The sequence below is a fragment of the Chlorocebus sabaeus genome, chromosome 27, assembly GCF_047675955.1.
Source record: "Chlorocebus sabaeus isolate Y175 chromosome 27, mChlSab1.0.hap1, whole genome shotgun sequence".
Taxonomy (NCBI): Eukaryota; Metazoa; Chordata; class Mammalia; order Primates; family Cercopithecidae; genus Chlorocebus; species Chlorocebus sabaeus.
This window is the reverse complement of record NC_132930.1, coordinates 48,989,780-49,008,894: the sequence shown is the minus strand read 5'-3', so window position 1 is coordinate 49,008,894 and position 19,115 is coordinate 48,989,780. Positions and strand designations below refer to the sequence as shown.

The 19,115-nt window shown below is 59.8% G+C and overlaps 1 protein-coding gene across 1 annotated transcript in view; it reads right to left on the bottom strand.

Moving 5' to 3' along the window:
- Positions 1–13,228, bottom strand: part of CPLX1 (complexin 1) — a 44,737-nt gene extending 31,509 nt beyond the window's left edge. Inside the window, exons 1-2 of the mRNA XM_008018193.3 lie at positions 13,102–13,228; positions 11,459–11,568 (exon numbers count right to left, since the gene is read on the bottom strand). Coding sequence (XP_008016384.1) covers positions 11,459–11,489 — 31 coding nt within the window. The 5' untranslated portion in view covers positions 11,490–11,568; positions 13,102–13,228. The remainder of the gene's footprint in view (positions 1–11,458; positions 11,569–13,101) is intronic.
- Between the last annotated feature and the right edge of the window lie 5,887 nt (positions 13,229–19,115).

Here is a 19,115-nt window from a genome sequence, read left to right as displayed (position 1 = left end):
ACTTGGGAGGCTGAGGCAGGAGAATCACTTGAACCTGGGAGGCAGAGCTTGCAGTGAGCCGAGATCGAGCCACTGCACTCCAGCCTGGGGAACAGAGTGAGACTCCTCTCAAAAAAAAAAAAAAAAAAAAGAACTACAGAACAAACAAAAGGCTTTATAGGAGGTGTAATTGCAGTGCACTGCAGGGCTCGTCGCTGAGCAGTATTTACATACAGCCACAGAGGGGCATGGGAGCATTACGGGAGGTTAACACGTGGCATCTGATATGAAACATAAGACATACCTCTGAAACATAAGACACACCTCAGTGGGGCAGCTTGAGAGTCAGTCACTGTAAGTTCCCCAGTATCTTGTTCAGTCTCAGCTGCAATTGTGACAGGTTTCACAGGCCATAAATCTCTGCGGCACTTGGAGAAGCCCCTTGAGAGGCTGCCGATCCAAGTGTTTGCTGCTGCCCAGGCTCTTGTTACAACGGGTGGGGAAGTTGCAAACCTTACACACCACTTCCATAACTTGGACTTAGGTCTCTACTTATTCCAGATCCCATCACCAAAAAGGTGACTTTCTGTCTAAATGTCTACAAAATAAACAAAGACTTCCCTGAAATATCCACCCATTCAAAGATCCTTGAGAATATAAATAAATGCCTGTGAAGGGAAATTATATTTGTTACATGTTTATTGTTGCGCTATTTAAGTTATATTCATCTTGGATGCTGGTTCTTCTCACCAACCTGAGACGTCAGCTCACTGACTGCACTCACAAGTCCTAATAAATCAACAGCACTAGCAACTTTGCAGTGTCTCCTAAATTCAGAAGTGGATCTGAAGGCATTCTCCATGAAAATATTCTTTTTTTATTTTTTTAAGATGGAGTCTCGCTCTGTCACCCAGTCTGGAGTGCAGTGGTGCAGTCTCCGCTCACTGCAACCTCTGCCTCTCAGTTTCAAGCAATTCTCCTGCCTCAACCTCCCAAGTAGCTGGGATTACAGGCGCCTGCCACCAGGCCCAGCTAACTTTTGTATTTTTAGTAGAGATGGTGTTTCACCACGTTGGCCAGGCTGGTCTTGAACTTCTGACCTCGTGACCCACCTGCCTTGGCCTCCCAAAGTGCTGGGATTACAGGCGTGAGTCACTGCGCCCGGCCAAAAATATTCTTAAATGAAGTGATGAGTGATTTCAAAACAATGCAGTATCTCAATTTTCCCAATGATTTTCTCATATCATTTTTTTATACTTTTCTGTATTATTTGAATTATCTTCCTAGCCTGGAAAACATGGTGGGACCCTGTCTTAAAAAAAAAAAAAATTAAGCAAGTGTGGTGATGCACATGGATAGTCCCAGTTACTGAAGAGGCTAAGGTAGAAGGCTCACTTGAGCCCGGGAAGTTGGCCGGGCGCGGTGGCTCACGCCTGTAATCCCAGCACTTTGGGAGGCCGAGACGGGCGGATCACGAGGTCAGGAGATCGAGACCATCCTGGCTAACACGGTGAAACCCCGTCTCTACTAAAAATGCAAAAAATTAGCCGGGCGAGGTGGCGGGCGCCTGTAGTCCCGGCTACCCGGGAGGCTGAGGCAGGAGAATGGCGTGAACCCGGGAGGCGGAGCTTGCAGTGAGCCGAGATCGCGCCACTGCACTCCAGCCTGGGCGACTGAGCCAGACTCCGTCTCAAAAAAAAAAAAAAAGAAAAAAAAGAGCCCGGGAAGTTGCGGCTGCAGTGAGCTGTGATCGCTCCACTGCACTCCAGCCCGGACGACAGAGCGAGACCCCATCTCAAAAATTGCAAAGACCAAAAGATGGGAGAGGAGTAGGATGAGTATAAAGTGCACAGAACTGTCGAAAGTGTGCTGGCAAGGACTGGAAATACACTGCATCATCTTCCACTCTGACAATTAGAGCTTACGTCATGTTTTCAAAGAGCAGGCACATTCCAAAGCACTGCAGAGGTTTTAAAGAGAAAACGTGGTCCCTAAGTTAAGTTAAAATAAATGAAACAGCAAGAAAGCATTTAAAAAGGCAACAATGAAGATGACAGAGGTTAGATCACATACGTTGGTCGAAACAGTGCACATTAAACAGATGCATTAAGGCTCCAATGAGATAAAAAATGAAATCCAGCTCCATGTATTTCTGAATGGCAACCACATAAAGCGACAGAAATGTTAAAGGCTCAGCAGGTGCATACTGGGTGAACGTACAAAAAAAAAAAAAAAAAAAAAAATCAGGCCGGGCGTGGTGGCTCACACCTGTAATCCCAGCACCTTGGGAGGCCAAGGCAGGTGGATTGCCTGAGTTCAGGAATTTGAGACCAGGCTGGGCAACACAGTGAAACCCTGTCTCTACTAAAATACAAAAAAAAAAAAAAAAAAAAAAAAAAAAAAAAATTAGCCAGGTATGGTGGTGGGCATCTGTAGTCCCAGCTACTCAGGAGGCTGAGGCAGGAGAATCACTCGAACCCGGGAGGCAGAGGTTACATGAGCTGAGCCGAGATGGCGCCACTGCACTCCAGCCTGGGCAACAGAGTGAGACTCCATCTCAAAAAAAGAAAAATAAAGGAAAAAAGAAAAAAAGAAAAAAAAAATCAGTCCAAGGAGACTCCTAGGCAAAAATTAAAACAAGACCCAGCATAATCAGGATAGTTTAATATTAATTAAGAGAAAAATTTTAAGTACGGATGAAGCGTCAGGAATCCCTACACACTGATCCCCGCGTGGGAGCAGATGATCTGCAGTGACAGGCTCGCTCCCTCGCGCTCCCTTGGCCATGAGGATCCCCCTCCAGGCCCTGGGGCTCCCTTCCCCTCCACTTCCATCTGGAGATGCTGCTGGCCAGGACCCTCCCCGGGTGCCCGCTGGAGGATGCATTGATACCACCAGCCGTGAGGGGAGGTCCTGTGGGCACCCGGGTGCCCATTGGAGGATGCAGATCCCACCAGCCGTGAGGGGAGGTCCTGTGGGCACCCAGGCACCCACCAGCCGTGAGGGGAGGTCCTGTGGGCACCCGGGTGCCCGCTGGAGGATGCATTGTTCCCACCAGCCGTGAGGGGAGGTCCTGTGGGCACCCGGGTGCCCGCTGGAGGATGCATTGTTCCCACCAGCCGTGAGGGGAGGTCCTGTGGGCACCTGGGTGCCCGCTGGAGGATGCATTGATACCACCAGCCGTGAGGGGAGGTCCTGTGGGCACCCAGGCACCCCCCAGCCGTGAGGGGAGGTCCTGGGCACCCTGGACATGGTAACTCAGTATTTTCCCCAACCGGTGTCAAGGAATAAACCAGCATCTGAGAAGCCAAGTCCCACATGGGACACTGGAGGCGCCGCCGCCCTCGGGGCTGGCTCACCGTCCACCTGTCATCCCTGAGCGCATTGGGCAAGGTCAGAAGAATGACCACAGTGAATTTGGTATAAAAGAAAGTTGGCTTTCGGCTCCTGTTCTTGCATTGCAGACAAGCCCACACCCCTCCTGAGAGCTGGGTGCCCGGCCAGGTGCTCGAGAGGCCCCAGTGCATCTGAGCACAAGTCCAAGCCAAGCCCGGCGTGCCCCAGCCCTCAGGGAGGGGAGGCACCGAGGCACTGGAGAGGTGTTGTGGTGCCGGGCCATGCCCGCCTGACCTGCTCACCTGCTGACACCCGGGGGTCCTGGGCCTGACTGGCCGCCACCACCTTGCCTTGCCAAGCTGACTGTGGACCAGCCCCAGCCCTGCCACATACCTCAACTGCCACCGTCTCAGAGAGGCTGATGCGGTGGCCTCACAGGTCCCCGGGCCCCGTGTCCGATACACGTCCTGATTTCCTGCAGTGCTTCCTCCGTTTCGCACCCACGTTGATGTGCCACAAACACCTCTTCTCTCCTCAGCAACTCTGGTGGCTTTGCAGATCTTCATTAGCTCACCTGGATCAGACACTGGCCTGTGCTGGGGCCAGGGTCCTGCAACCATGGCTGCGGGCACTGCTGTCCTTGCCTGCGGAGCTGAGTGCCAGGCTCTCTGAGAGAGCACCTGGTCCTGGCTTTTAGGAGGGGACACGTGGAGACAGAGGCGAGGTGGACGTGCCACTGAGTGACCCAAGCAGAGCCAAGATCAGTGGCAGATGGCCCAGCTGTTGGTTTCCAGGACAGTTGTAATCCTCATCCCTCATTCGGCCTCTTCCGGTCACTCACATGGTGTGGGTTTCCTGGCCTCAACAGTGCGGACGGGGAGCCCTGGCCTCGGGCTGCCCTGGCTACCTCTTTTGCTGAGGTGGATCAGGGCCAAGGACGATGACTCCGGGTGTTGTGAGTCCTGAGGAGGGGCCCGATGAGGGTCTTCACGTGCCTGTCCAGCCTGCACGCAAGGGTCGGGCATTCCCACCAGGGCAAGGCTGCCAGGCTCCCTCAGAAACATCAGGGCAGGTGCAGGCCAAGGAGCAACCAGCTGTGCCAACAGGCCCCGTTCCTGCAGAACTGAGAGGTGCCGGCCTGGCCTCTAGCCCCATCACACCAGCTGCTCCAGGGCGTGACCCCACAGCCTTCACCCTCCTGGCCTCAGTCTGCACAAGGCACCCTCGGCCCCGAGGGAAAGCCCAGGCTTGGAGCCAACCCCTCCTGCCTTGAGAACAAAGGGGACCCGGTGGGCAAAATGGGGGCTCTCTCCCCACCCTGCTGGGCTGGCCATGCTGCGAAAAGCAAGCCAGAGGCCTCAGTCGCTGCAGGGACAGAGAGGCAATGTTCACCCTGATCCGTAGAGGGAAGCACAGCCTGGAGACCCAGTGTCCCCGAGGCCCCCAGCTGCTGGGTGGGGACCATGCTGGGGAACAGCAGCACAGGCAGGTCAGGGGGCTGGGGAGACTCTGGGCCAGAAAGGGGTTCCTCTGTCCCTCGGGCAGGATGAGGGTCCGCTGGGCAGTCCCCAGCCGGCAGCAGGGACCCTGTACTCCGGATCTTTGCCCACCTACAGCAGGAGCCCCACTGTCGCAAGGACAGTGCTGGACTGGATGGTGGAGCTGGAGGGTGGGGCCTTGCCTCATCCTGGGGGACCGCCTAGGGGAGGGGCCGCCGGGCACTCAGTGTCCCCCTCGTCTGATCTCTGTGTGGACCAGGAGACCCAGGTTCTCTGAAGTTTGGCAGCATTAGATTTGCCTGGCCTCAATGTTCATTCTGAAGCTTTCATCAGTTCCTTGTTCTGTCTGACATCCCAGCATTAAACACTCTGCGCTCCCCGCGTGAGTCCAGCAGCGTCTGATGGCAGCAAAGCGTGGCTGAAGTAGTCCTGTCAGGAGCTGTTGAAACAAACGCTCTAACCCCAACAGGAACATCTTGCCAACCAACGAGGCAAAAACACAAATAATGTTGTCCGTTGAAGTGCATAATATCCATTTTATTCCCAAGTTGGGGCTGAAGTATTTATAATTGAGTTGCAGCTTAATCAACCAAGAGTGTCCTCTCTGGATGAAAGGACTGCCCTTCATGGTTTCAGGAGGAAAGGCAGTTTCTCTGAAGTGTCCTTCCAGCCTCCCAGAAATCTGGGGTAAGAGGCATCTCTGCTGAACCCAGCAACGTGAATGAGCGCTCTCCTGACCACATGGCGTTTGTGAAGTCTGTTCTGAACGAGTGTTGGTATTTTACTGTCAAGTGTTTGCAAACTGCCTTTCAAGCACGTGCCTTGTTCCAAGGTGTGAGGCTGGGAAGGACACGCTGCTGGGGGATCACCGTCTAGGGCTTCTGCACCTCGAAGCCAAGTCTCCCCGAGTTGGGTGTGAATCAGGTACTGTGGGAGGCCTGCCCAACACCCGGCCCTTGTTTGGAGGAGGATGGGCCCACCTTGGCCCCCACCTTTCTCTTCTAGCTGTGGCAAGTAAATGGAAACCGTCCGTGAGAGTCCATAAAGACCACCACTAAACAGATGAAGGGGTTGCCCCTTAGCTCCTCTCTTTCCTTCCCTGACTATGGACGCAACGCTGGAGCAGCAGCAGCCACTTTGAGACTGTGAGGGGCGGTTCAGCATGAAAGATCCACTGAGGATGAAGGTGGCACCTGATGGCACCAGGTCCCCAGTGGCATCGCTGAGCAGCTGGGCCACCTCCTGACGCATCATCCCCCCAATTCAAGCTCCTCTCACTCTGATGGTTACTTGTAGCCAAAAGCATCTTCCCCATGTGGAATTCAAGAGCTTCTCCTCTGGATCTGCTGCTGTCCCTGCAGCTCAGCCCAGCCTGCAGCTCCACCGTCCTCCCAGGTCCAGCTCAGCCCAGCCTGCAGCTCCACCGTCCTCCCAGGTCCAGCTCAGCCCAGCCTGCAGCTCCACCGTCCTCCCAGGTCCAGCTCAGCTCAGCCTGCAGCTCCACCGTCCTCCCAGACCCAGCTCAGCCCAGCCTGCAGTTCCACCGTCCTCCCAGGTCCAGCTCAGCCCAGCCTGCAGCTCCACCGTCCTCCCAGGTCCAGCTCAGCCCAGCCTGCAGCTCCACCACCATCCTAGACCCAGCTCAGCCCAGCCTGCAGTTCCACCGTCCTCCCAGGTCCAGCTCAGCCCAGCCTGCAGCTCCACCACCATCCTAGACCCAGCTCAGCCCAGCCTGCAGTTCCACCGTCCTCCCAGGTCCAGCTCAGCCCAGCCTGCAGCTTCACCGTCCTCCCAGGTCCAGAGAGCCTGGTCAGTGGCCCAGTGGGGCAGGAATTGGCAGAATTCCCCATTGCCTCAACCATCGGCAGCCTGTGGGGTCCCCAATAAACAGAGAAGGCTAAGCTCTAAACTGGGCAAGAAGAGAGGCAGGAGAGCCAGAGGGACCTCTGTCTGGGACAGGACGGACACCCAGCCTTGTCCATGGTGTAAGTCTTGGGGGTGGACACTGGGAATCAGGGCAGGACTACCCAGATCCCAGCTGCCTCCATGGCCCTGCCTGAGGTCCCAGATGGTGAGTGCTGAGCCCCACTTTGGTGCCAGGAAGGAGGAAGGAGGTGCCCCCTCCATCCCCGTGGAGGGCTGGGGGAGATGCTGGTGTTGGCTGCAGTGTGGCTGAGGCATCCATGGCCTGGACTCCTGGCTCTGGTGGTCTCCGTTCACAGAGGGAGATTCTTTCCCAACTGCACCCCTCACTAGTCTCACGTGAACCCCCAAGGTGGACACCCCTCGCCAGCCTTGCGTGAGCCCCCAAGGTGGACACCCCTCACCAGTCTCATGTGAACCCCCAAGGTGGACACCCCTCGCCAGCCCTGCATGAACCCCCAAGGTGGACACCCCTCACCAGCCTTGCGTGAACCCCCAGTGTGGACACTGGTGGCCCCCACAAGCCCCTTGGGTTGTTCCTGCTGAGAACTCACAGCCCATCCCTACAGGGGTGAGGAGGGGCTCTCCGACCGTGGATGGTCCTCGAGGCTCTCCCACAGGGCAGAGCCCTGCACTTCCTGCTTGGGCCGTCCACGAGACGCTTCTCGTCCACCCCGGCCTGGGTGACCACAATCCTCCTCCTCACACCAAACCCAGGACCATGCCCCTGAGGTGGGTTCTCCCCAGACGTTCAACTCCTTCCTTCCCCATGTAGGACTGGACACAGAACCCAACACCACGCCACTCTCTGGGGACAAGGACAGCTTCTCCACCAAGCCCAGGCCAGGCTGCGCCCCCCGGGTTGGGCCCGGATGGGTGAGGGGCACTCACTGCAGGACACTGCCCACCGTGACTGAACCACCGGAGTCACTGGACCTGCCCACTAGCCCTCCCAACACGTGGCAGAGCCGAGCATGGGTACGTCCTGCTTTGGGCTCCGTTGCTGGGGCTGTCAGAGGCTCTCCTGAGTGTGTCCCGCTGCCTCCCACAACCCCGCCCCCGCCCCACTCTGCACCCCACCCTCTCCACATATGCATCCTGCAGGCCTTCTCCCACCTGAAGCCCCTGCCCGCCTGCCTCACACACTCCCGAGGACCTGAGCGTGTTTAAACAGGGTGTGTGTCACATCAAGGCGGAAGGACGGGAGAGTGGGTGACTGTCACTTCTGCCGAATTTAGCCCTGTAAGGGTCTGTAGTGATCACAGCACCCACACGTGCCACGTTCCTCCACGCTGTGCACAGAGCTCCCAGGCCGTGTTTCTCCCAGGCCGACTTTCTGGCCTGAGGAAACCAGTTTCTTTAAATTACTCCCATGAGGACCCTGGATCCGGACCCACATGTTGTGGTGGGAGGCCCGGCCCCAGTTCAAGGTCACTTTTGCTGCAGAGGAGCCTCCTGCTCCCCTGTGAGCGGTCACCCCAGCAGCCACCGTGCTTCCTTCCCTCGGTGGCCCCAATAGGGGCCCCTCCTTGAGACCCAGGGTTGGGTCAGAGGAGCAGGCCCTGGGCCACTCACTCCTTGGCAGGACTCACACCTGCAGCCCAGCCTGCCGTGGAAGCCCCCGAGCAGCCATGATTTAACTAGGCCACCTCTCAGTGAGGCCCATCTCCCTGCCCAGAGCCCCCAGCAGGTCCTCACCTCTTCCTCCTCTCTGCTGCGCCCTCTGACGGGCGTGCACGTGTGCGTCTGCCCTGCTGCCTGCACTCCCGGCCCTGACTCCTCTTAGCAGTTCATTTCTCATGCATCTCTCGCCCCCCGTCTCTCCCTCTGTCTCTGTCTCTCCCTCTGTCTCTGTCTCTCCCTCTGTCTCTGTCTCTCCCCACTGTCTCTCCCTCTGTCTCTGTCTCTCCCTCTGTCTCTGTCTCTCCCCACTGTCTCTCCCTCTGTCTCTGTCTCTCCCTCTCACCAGTGTCTCTCCCTCTGTCTCTGTCTCTCCCTCTGTCTCTGTCTCTCCCTCTCACCAGTGTCTCTCCCTCTGTCTCTGTCTCTCCCTCTGTCTTTGTCTCTCCCTCTCTCTGTCTCTCCCTCTCACCACTGTCTCTCCCCACTGTCTCTCCCTCTGTCTCTGTCTCTCCCTCTGTCTTTGTCTCTCCCTCTCTCTGTCTCTCCCTCTCACCACTGTCTCTCCCCACTGTCTCTCCCTCTGTCTCTGTCTCTCCCTCTGTCTTTGTCTCTCCCTCTCTCTGTCTCTCCCTCTCACCACTGTCTCTCCCCACTGTCTCTCCCTCTGTCTCTGTCTCTCCCTCTGTCTCTGTCTCTCCCTCTCACCACTCTCACTCCTTCTGTCTCTGATTCTCCGTCTCTTCCCATCTCTGTCTCTCCCTGTCTCTGATTCCATCTCTATCTCTCTAACTCTGTCTCTGTCTTTCTGTCTCTCTGTCTGCCTCCACCTCTCCCTCTCTTTGCCCTCTTCCTTTGTCTCTCTCTCTGGGTCCCTCTGTCTCTCCCTCTGCTCCCATCTCTCCTGTCTCTGTTTCTCCCTGTCTCTGTCTCTCTGTCTCCCTCTGCCTCTGTCTCCTCCTCTGCTCTGTCTCCCGCTCTGCCTCTGTCTCTGACGTGCCTTCTGTTTTCACCTGTCTGTCCCTGTGCGGGCTGAATAACACATTTGTGTCTTTTTCTCTGTCTCTGTTTCTGGGCTGTCATTTTCTTTCTCCAGCTCCCCCCTCCCTGACCCTGTTTCTGGGTTCGCCTCTCTCTGAACGGCTTCCCGGGTGCCTCCTGCTCCCTCACCTGCCAGTTTCTTTGTGTCCGGGGCTTGGTCTATTTCTCAATACTTCTCTTGGGGTCTCTGCCAAGTTCTGTTGTGCTGTCTGGAGGTCCCCCCATTTTCCATCTCTGTCTCACTCTGTCTCACTCACACGCATCCTGAGACAGCAACGATGAGGCTCGCCGGGTAAGGGACAGAGGCGCAGAGGCAGAAAACAAGGTCTCGCCTGGAAGCCCCCCACCAGCTCCCACCCTCAGCAGTGCTGGCTCCGAGCCTCACGTGCTCTGCAAAGCCAATGTGGGGTGCTCTGGGCAGCACTCAGCGTGGAGCCCCCTGGGGTCCGCCGGCTGCCCCCTCTCAGCTCTACCACGCTGAGTGATGCCTGCCCCGTTGCTGCTGCAAGAGAAACTTTGGGCTGCCATGAAACAAAAAGGGAATTCGGGCTGGTAATTACCCAGCTAATTTCAGTCATGTAGACAGCCAAATAAGATATTTCAGTTTTCTTACAAGCCCACCTCAGGGCCTGAATTAGCCACCTAATTAATTATCTGTAACAGTCTGGGACTCCCGGGGTGGAACGTGCGTCCCTCCCAACGCAGATGCAGGCTAGTCCCTGAATCACGGCCCGGTGACGCAATCATTATAATTAGATTCAACCTGCAGCTTACCCTTGACCACGAAATCTCCAGGATGTGGCCCCAGGCCAGGCTCAACATCTTTTCATTTAATTTGTGCTGAGTGGAAGCACAGTCACCCACCAGGAGACAGCCAGGCAGGCAGCTCCTGTCCTGGGGGAAGCGGCACCTGCCCTCTGTCCACCCTTGTCCCTGGCCCCTCGAACCCGGCTGGCTCCCCCACTGCAGAAATGCTCCCAGGCGGCCTGACTCACACCAAGGTGTGAACGGCATCAGGTCAGGATACTCCCCTGTGGAGGCCACCCAAGTAAGGCGTCTCCAGTGGTAGAATCGGGCACCGGCCACAGGTTCCCCTCACAGGAGTTCTGGGCACTGGTGCTGCACCAAGGAGCTGGGGGAACATAAGATGGATGGCTCTGAGCAAAACTGAGACTCGCCAGGACAGCCCTGAGGCCTAAGTTGACCCCATCAGCTCTGCTGGGACACGTCTGTACCAGCATGGCCCAGGCCCTGCCCACTTCCTGGACTAGGGACTTAGCTGCTGCCCTTGGCATGGTCTCTGGCCACAATGAAGTGGGGACGAGGTTCCTTTCAAATAGCAGACAGCAGGTTGGAAGGGGGCCTGCCCCCACCCCAGTACACACAAAAAAGGCTGCACGTCCTGCCTGGGAGGCAGTCGAGACACACAAGTTGTTCTGGGCCTTTTCCTTTGCTCCTGTAACCAGCAAGCCCTGGCTCCCTGAGGACGGCACTGCCTCACCCAAGTGAAACCCACAGAATCCTCGCCAAATGCACAGGCCAGCTCTGTCCCCACACCTGTCCCTGAGGCCGCCCCTGCATCCTGCTCTCCCACCACTGGGCCCTCCTCACCGGGAAGGAAGCCCCCTTGGGGGCTGCCCAGACTGGCCACTTAGAATTGGCCCTGCAAAGCCTACACCAGGGTGTCCACCCTCCCCTAGGACCTGCATCAGCGTGGTCCATGGGCTCTGCCCCAACCACAGCAGCGGGGCAGAGTGAGCTTACAGGGCAGCCCCTATCCCACCAGGGACACCAGTTCTGTCTCAGGGACACAAAAAGGGCTGGGCTGGGGGCGCTGCTGGGCACGGTCCTTGCTCCTCTGCCCCAGGTGCTGCTGGGCACGGTCCTTGCTCCTCTGCCCCAGGCCCCAGGCTCCTCCACACAGTTGGTGGCTGTGTGGCTGCAGGGGCGCTGCTGCGGTGGGCCGCTTGAGGAGCAGCTGGTGTGGTGGTCTCTCCATGTCTGCCTGTCCCAGTGGCCCGGCCCCTCAGCCCCTCCCCACCCCACCTCCTGCTTCCTACCTCCCAGGGCCTGCTTCATCACGAACTCCATGGCGATTGCTCTGATTCCACAGCGGCTCCTCCAAGGGTCAGAACTCACATGCGAGTGTGGCCAGGAGTGAGTGTTCTTCCTGGGGGAGAGTGAAGTGGTCACGGGTCACCCTGAGCAGACCTCTGCCTGGCCTTCCCCAGAGACCATCATTCGTTTCCCCCTAATACCTTGTGGGCTGGACCCTCCCCCACCAGGAGCAGCTGCTTGGGAAGTCCGTTCGTGAGGGTTTTCTGTCCCCACACCCAAACCAGGACCCCAGAGGACCTGAAAGTGGTCTCCCTAGCTCCTGGGGTGTCTGAAGCCCCTGCAGGGAGGGCTGCTGACAGCTTAGGGGGTAACGCTCAGAGGCGCCTGGCGCCAGGCTGCGGAAGCAGGGGCGGGGCCCAGGGGGCGTTTGAAGGTGACTGCTCTGCTCTGCAGCTCCGTGTCTGGAGCAGCGCCTCCTTGGTGGTCCAGAGCCCAGGGCAGTGGAGAAGGGTTGGGGGTGGGTCTTTGAGCGGCTGCCCTTCAGGGTGGGCTCCTGTGGCTTCTGACCAGGCAGGCTTGGGTCACCCTACCCCTGATGGCACTGCAGTCACTGTGCCCCCCACATGACCCACGTAGAAGAGATCGGGGTTGGGGAGAAACTTCAGGGGGATCAGCCTTCGGGGAACACATGGGAACGGAGACCGAGCACTCCCGCCTCCCGAGATGTGCATGGGGTGGGGTGGGGCGCTCTGGTCCCCTCTTGGGAAGCCGCTTTCTGAAATCACAGCAGCCGCAGTGCGCCCCCCGCGTTTGTGGGGTCTCTCCTTTCAGGGAAACCCAGGTCCCTGGAGAGACACTGTTAGACGGTTCACCCCCCGCCCTCTGCAGAGGAAGGAGACTCGCGCGGGGACTGGGAGGGCGGCGGGTGGGGAGCGCCCCTCGGAGCCTTTGCCGCAGCGCCGATTCTCCTCCAAACTTCTCCCCTGGCTCCCGCGGCGCGGGGAAGAAGGGCACCGCCGGGCCCCGCACACCGGCAGGGCTCCAGCCCCGCCGCACCCGCACCCTTCGGCTTTGCGGGCGGGCGAGCGGCCCTCAGGCGGGAGCGCGCCAGGAGAGGAAAGAAAGAGGGCGAGGGAGGAGAGGGGGAGCCTCGGAGACAGGAAGAAGCGAGGAGGAGGCCGGCCACGGGCCGGGACCGCGGGGGCCGCTTCAGCACCGCGGCAGTGGACAGCGCCCGCCCCGGACCCCGCGCGCGCGGAGCCCGGGAGAAAAGCGGGGGCCGCGGGGAGAAGCCGGGGACGGGGGGAGAAACGGGGACCGGGGGAAGAGGCCGGGGCAAGGGGGAGAAGCCGGGGCCGTGGAGGAGAGACCCGGGGAGCGGAGGCCGGGGGGAGACGCGGGGCGAAGCCGGGGCCGCGGGGAGAAGCAGTGGTCGGGGAGGAGAAGCCGGGGCCGGGGGGAGAAAGGGGGGCCGGGGAAAAGAACCCGGGGCCGGGGGAGAAGAGGGGAGAAGCCGGGCCGGGGAAGAGAAACCGGGGCCGGGGGAAAAAGCGGGGAGAAGCCGGGGCCGGGGAGGAGAAACCGGCGCCGGGGGGAGACCCGGGGAGGGGAGACCGGGCGGGCGCTGCGCTCGGGGCGCGGTTACCTTCCCGGGGCGCAGGCGGTCAGCGGCGGGGCGCGCTCGGGCCGGCTGGGTCCATGTGGCGCCCGGTGAGCTGCGGCGGCGGCTGAAGGGCACAGCGAGGAGGGCGCGTCACTCGGAGGCGCTCCCCGCCCCCCGCCCGCGTCCGAGCGTGACGAGCAGGGGGAGGGGAGCGCCGAGGGGCGGGGCCGCGGGCGCCGGGCGGGGGCGGGGGCGGGGCGGGAGCGGGGGCGGATCCGAGTGAAGCGCCCCCGTCTCCTTCCAACCCCGCCCGGGTGCGACCTTCCCCGGCCTGGGCCTGCGACCCCTGCCCGCCCCTGATCTGGGCGCCCCCGGCCCTGCCCCCGCGCCCCTAGCCCGACCATGCGGGCGACCATGCGGGCCTGCTCCCTACAGGGTCCGCACCAGGCCGATGGGTACGAAACCCTCAGGCAGGGAAGTCGCTGCCTCCCGGGCGGAGGGGTCAGGGGTTAGGGGGAGTCGCTGCCCCCTCATACTCCGGGGACCGTGCCCCCGAGCGCCGCCCGCCGCCCCAGCCCTCTGCCGGGATCTCCCCGCATCGCAGGGCGGGAGAAGGGGGCCCCCAGACCCCTGAAAACCCACCAAGCCCCTCGCAGCGGGAGATCCGCAGGTCGGCCTGGGCTGACTTTCAGTGTAACAGAGTCGCTGTTTCCTTTAGCGGGACGAAGGCCGGAGACCCCACCGCCCCCTCCCCTGGTCCCCGGGATTTCCTCTGCGGCGACGCGGCACTGCGGGAGAGCAGGGTCGCCGCAAGGTCGGCTCTCGGTCCCTGCTGTGCAATGTCGGGCGCCGGGTGGCGGGAGGGATGGGGCGCACCGGGACCCTAGAGCTGCCCTGTGTTCCTGGTGGTGAGTGGGGGTGGGTGGAGAGTGGGGGCCGCTGCCGGTGGCCGCCACATTAACTTGTCAGTGTCCCCTCCCGGCTGAGTCCCAGGGAGTCCGCTGGCGCTGGGAGGATCGTCTCTCCCCTGCCCTCAGCCCCATCCCCTCCGGTGCCCCGTGTTTAGCCTGAGCTCAGGAGGACTCAGAAGACTGGACCCCCCAGCCTTGGCCCCAGCGCCTCTGCCCCGGTCCCCACTCCTCTGCTGACCTGGCAGGGGATCCTCCGCAGAGGAAGGGAGCGCTGGGGGAGAGGGAAGGGTGATGGCACGGGGGCTCCCTGAGGCAGTGAGAAGGGGCATGGGCCTGGGGGTTCACAGGCAACCTCCTGGAGGGGGACCTGTGCCCTAGAACTGGGGTCTCTCCAGCCTCCCTGGCGTGGGCACCCCCAGCACCCTCCCTTCCTCTCTCCTTGGATCTGGGCCAAGTGGACTCAGAAAGTTGGGCCCAGGGACAGGAGGCAGGATGTACACCCAGGCCCCTTCCTGTCAGCGACCCCTGGACCCCCAGTGGCCCTTCAGGTCATCTCCACCTCCCCTTGTCCGAGGCCTCAGTCCTCACGCACCTCCAGCTGGATACCTATGGAGTGGACTCTCTGTTTCCCTATGCCTGGAGGCCTGACCTGAGCCCCAGCCTGGTCTGCTCAGTCTGCCTCCTCAGGACCTGGGAGGGGACAGCAAGGGTGAGATGTTTGGGTCCCGGAAAGAGGTCGCTTCTCGGCCCTGGCACTTTCTCCGTCCGTCCCTAACTGGGTGGGTAACCCAACAGCTAACCCTGACAGTGACCCCAGAGAGGAAGGGCCCAGAGCCAGGCTCACGACTGACCCTGCCACCTGCACAAGCTGCATGCAGGGGAGATGCTGGTGCCTTTGGGACAGTCTGCACAGGAGTGCAGGCTCCTCCCAGCAGAAGGGTCCGGGGGTCTGGGCTTCGGCACTGGACTCCTAGGCTGACTCCTCTCCAGTTCTGTAACCCAGGCCAGGCTGCGCTCCAAGCACACCAGAAGCTGGGGCCTGGGGCACGGAGGACAGAGACCCTCTGTCAGCCTTATGTTCCGCCCCGTCTTCCTCTGCCTCTCTCTCTCTGTCTCTTTCTCTGTCACTGTATCTCTCTGTCTCTGTGTCTTTCTGCCTGGCTCTCTGTCTATCTTTCTGTCTCTGTCTCTGTCTTTCCCTGTCACTGTATCTGTCTCTGTGTCTTTTTGCCTGTTTCTGTCTCTATCTCTGTCTCTGTGTCTCTGTCTCTTCTTTCTCTGTCGCTGTATCTCTGTCACTGAGTCTTTCTGCCTGTCTCTCTGTTTCTTTCTCTCTCTCTTTCTTTCTCTCTTTCTTTCTTTCTTTTCTTTCTTTCTCTTTCTTTTCTTTTTCTTTCTTTCTTTTCTTTCTTTCTTTCTTTCTTTCTTTCTTTCTTTCTTTCTTTCTTTCTTTCTTTCTTTCTCTCTTTCTCTCTTTCTCTCTTTCTCTCTTTCTCTTTCTTTTCTTTTCTCTTTTCTTTTCTCTTCTTTTGAGATGGAGTCTTGCTCTGTCACCCAGGCTGGAGTGCAGTGGCGTGTTCTCGGCTCACTGCAAGTTCCACTTCCCGGGTTCATGCCATTCTCCTGCCTCAGCCTCCCGAGTAACTGGGACTACAGGGGCCCACCACCACGCCCGGCTAATTTTTTGTATTTTCAGTAGAGACGGGGTTTCACTGTGTTAGCCAGGATGGTCTCAATTTCCTGACCTCGTGATCCACCCACCTCGGCCTCCCAAAGTGCTGGGATTACAGGCGTGAGCTACCGCACCCTGCCCTGTTTCTATCTTTCTGTCTCTGTCTCTGTGTCTTTCTGTCTCTGTCTCTGCCTGCCCCCGTTGTTACTTCTGTTACATCCAGCCATGCACGAAGTGACCCTTCTCAGCTCTCACACTTGTCTAGGTCCTAACCTGGGAGTGGGGGGGCCCAGCCACAGCTTGGGGGAAACAGACAAGGTTGGTGACTGCCCTAGGTCAGAGTGACAGGTGCCCTGGGGAAGGGAAAGGGGCTTCTGCTGGAGGGCTTGAGGGCGGTGCCCACTCAGGGTATGTGAACCTGGCCAGGGCTGCCCAGCTGGGGTGAGGGTCACAGGCTGCTGACCAGGAGCCACCCAGGTTCCACTCCAGCAGCAGAGGGAGGTGATGCAGAAAATGGTCTCTGCCTAGCCAACCTCCATGGGCCAATTGGCCATACCAGGGCAGGTGCAGTTGGCCCTTCGAGTGCCTAGAGGAGGCCTTGAGCCCTGGAGAAGAAGCCCCCAGACCGCCATCCAGCTGGAAAGGGGCAGGAGCTGAGCGAGAAAGGGGCCAGCAGGTTGAAGATCCAGGCAGGGAAAACATTTTGCAGGCCGGGAAGACTCGGAGGCCACCCTGTCCAGGCGGATGTTGGGATGAGGAGGAAGTGGGGTGTGGATCAAGTCGGGAGGAGCAGGATGGAGCTCCAGCAAGGGCTCCCCCGGAAGTCAGCTTGAGAAGCGTGAGTGCTTGGCTAGGCCAAGCACTGGCTGTGGGGCCCGTGCCAGCCAGTTGGACATGAATGGTGCCCCCAGCTCAGCCAGCCCACTGCTCCTCAGATGCTCCATCCCCAGACAGCAGCCCTGCTGAGGCCAGGGACCCCAGGAGCACAAAGCAGGGCTGTGTGAGGACCACGGGGCATTGAGTTTGAGACCCCGCACGGGTCACTCCAGACAGTAGGGAAAGGAGGCAGCTGCCCAGCTGCAATCTCCCACTCCAGCCTCTCTGAAAGCCCCTGCCAAGGCCCCCACCCCCACCCCGCTCCCACCTTCTGGGTCCTGTCTGCCCATAGCCCTCCTGGGTGCCAGGCACCCTCCCTGCCCTGGGCCAGGGAAGAGTTCCGGAGGCACTGTCAGGGTTTCCTGGACTTGGCCTTCCGTCCTAGGCAGGGCTCTGCCACACCACATATGTTGATCTGGCCCACAGCACCCACCCAGAAACTTCAGACACAAACTTAATAGTTTAATGCGCTGAGTGATTCAGTCTGAGTGCTGACATCATCCATGCTGTCATTTTCCTGCTGATTTTGATTTTTTTTTTTTTTTTTTTTGAGATGGAGTCTCGCTCTGTCACGCAGGCTGGAGTGCAATGGCCGGATCTCAGCTCACTGCAAGCTCCGCCTCCAGGGTTTACGCCATTCTCCTACCTCAGCCTCCCGAGTAGCTGGGACTACAGGCGCCCGCCACCACGCCCGGCTAGTTTTTTTGTATTATTATTATTTTTTCAGTAGAGATGGGGTTTCACCGTGTTAGCCAGGATGGTCTCGATCTCCTGACCTCGTGATCCACCCGTCTCGGCCTCCCAAAGTGCTGGGATTACAGGCTTGAGCCACCGCGCCCAGCCCCTGCTGATTTCGATATTATTCCAAAAGTAACAACGCATGAAAAGCATGAGCAAAGCAAGGTGTAAACCCTCACCGTTCGCCAGAGCTGGGGCAGGACCTGTGCTGGGTGGAGGGTGTCCTCTCCTGGGAAGCTCCCTGAGCCCGTTCCTCTCCTCCACTGGGTGAGAGAGAGAAGTCCATCATCTAGCTGGGGGAGGCCAGCGCCTGGGAGCTCAGCCTAGTGCGCCCTGGGAGCAGAGCAGAGATACTGCTGCAGCTGAGCAAATGCTCGTACCCCAGGCCCTGTCCTGGGGTCCTGGGATCCACGCTGCCAGGTCACACGGTGCCCAGGTCTCATGGTGCCCCAGGGCACTCATGGGGCCCACTCTGAGCTGATCTCCTGCGGCCCAGCATGGTCGCAACCATGCAGTCAACAACACCAGGTAGCCAGGTCAGCAGCAGTCCCCCCAGCTGGAGAGAGCCTCCTGGGCTGGGCAGGGCCAGGTCCCGGGCCGCCCACCCACCAGGCCAGGGCTCCGGGCTCCAGCCCTGCACTGAGTGTGGGGTGTGGATCTGGCCTCCTTCAGCCGGGGACCCTGATCCACCAGGGCAACAAAAGAGTGGCCCATGGGGAGTGGGCTTGGGGTGGAGAAACCCGGAAGCCGAGGCTGTGGAGGAAGGGGTCCTTGCTGTGGGCCACAGCTGCTCCAGGGACTCCGCCCTCCCAGCCTCAACACTGCAGGGCAGGAAGGAGGGGCTTCAGGGGCCTTCGCAGAGGACAGGGTGAGAGACAGGGAGTCCGGGAGATGCAGGGCTGGCCCAGGGGTGTGGCTGGCTGGGTGGTGAGCACAGTGGGTGGCACTGGAATTTGGAGATGGCCAAGAGATCCCAGGAGCTGCCAGTTGTGGGGAGGAGAAGTGTTCCCGGAGGATCCTGGGCCGAACACCTGCACTCCTGGGGCCCAGAGCCCCGGCGTTCCTCAGGGTCTTGAGTGCCATGTGACAGGCCGGAAGGGGTAGCCGGGGGGCGGGGGGGCAGGAGGCAGGGAGAGCTGGGAGAGCTGGATTAAAGCCTGGCTGAGACGCGAGTGCCCCTCCCCTCCCTCCCTCTCCTCCAGTGACACCCGGAGTGAGGCCACATCACATGGTGGGTATTTTTGGGAGCATTTCATGCCCAGGAAGCAGGAGGAGGAGCTATTTTGGCTTCCCAGGAGCACGGGACCCCTCTGGCAGCCCTGGTGCTCACTTAGGGAAAGGGCGTGGAGGCTCAGCCGGGCTGTGGCCTTCCTCTGTGTCCCCTAGGGCTTGACCTCCTGGCCGTCGGACTTTGTGTCCATGGGTGTGGTGGGGGCACAGCAGTGGAAGTGAGTCCCTGGGATTGTCCCTGGAGGGCAGAGCAGGGGCGTCTTAGGGTAGGGTGGGCCAGGGAAGGTGCAGGAGGACAGCGCCATCTCGCAGGGCAGTGGGCGCCAAGGCAGTGCCGCAGGACAGGGCGGTCACCCCAGCGGTGCAGACAGCGTAGCAGCACCCAGCAGAGGGAGAGTGCCCAGCTCCAGGGAAGGTGCCTGGGCAGCTGGAGGCCGGCAGACAGGGGCATTCACAGCACAGAAGTTGTGCACTACAAACCAAGGCTTCCTGTGTCTCGGCTCCCCCTGCTCAAGGGCTCCTGCTGGGCCAGGGACGTGTGTCCCTATGGAGTGGGCAACCTGGCCCCGTATGGCCCCTCTCTGGGCTGCCTGCAGGAAGCTTCAGGAAGCTTCAGAGGCTCCCACGAG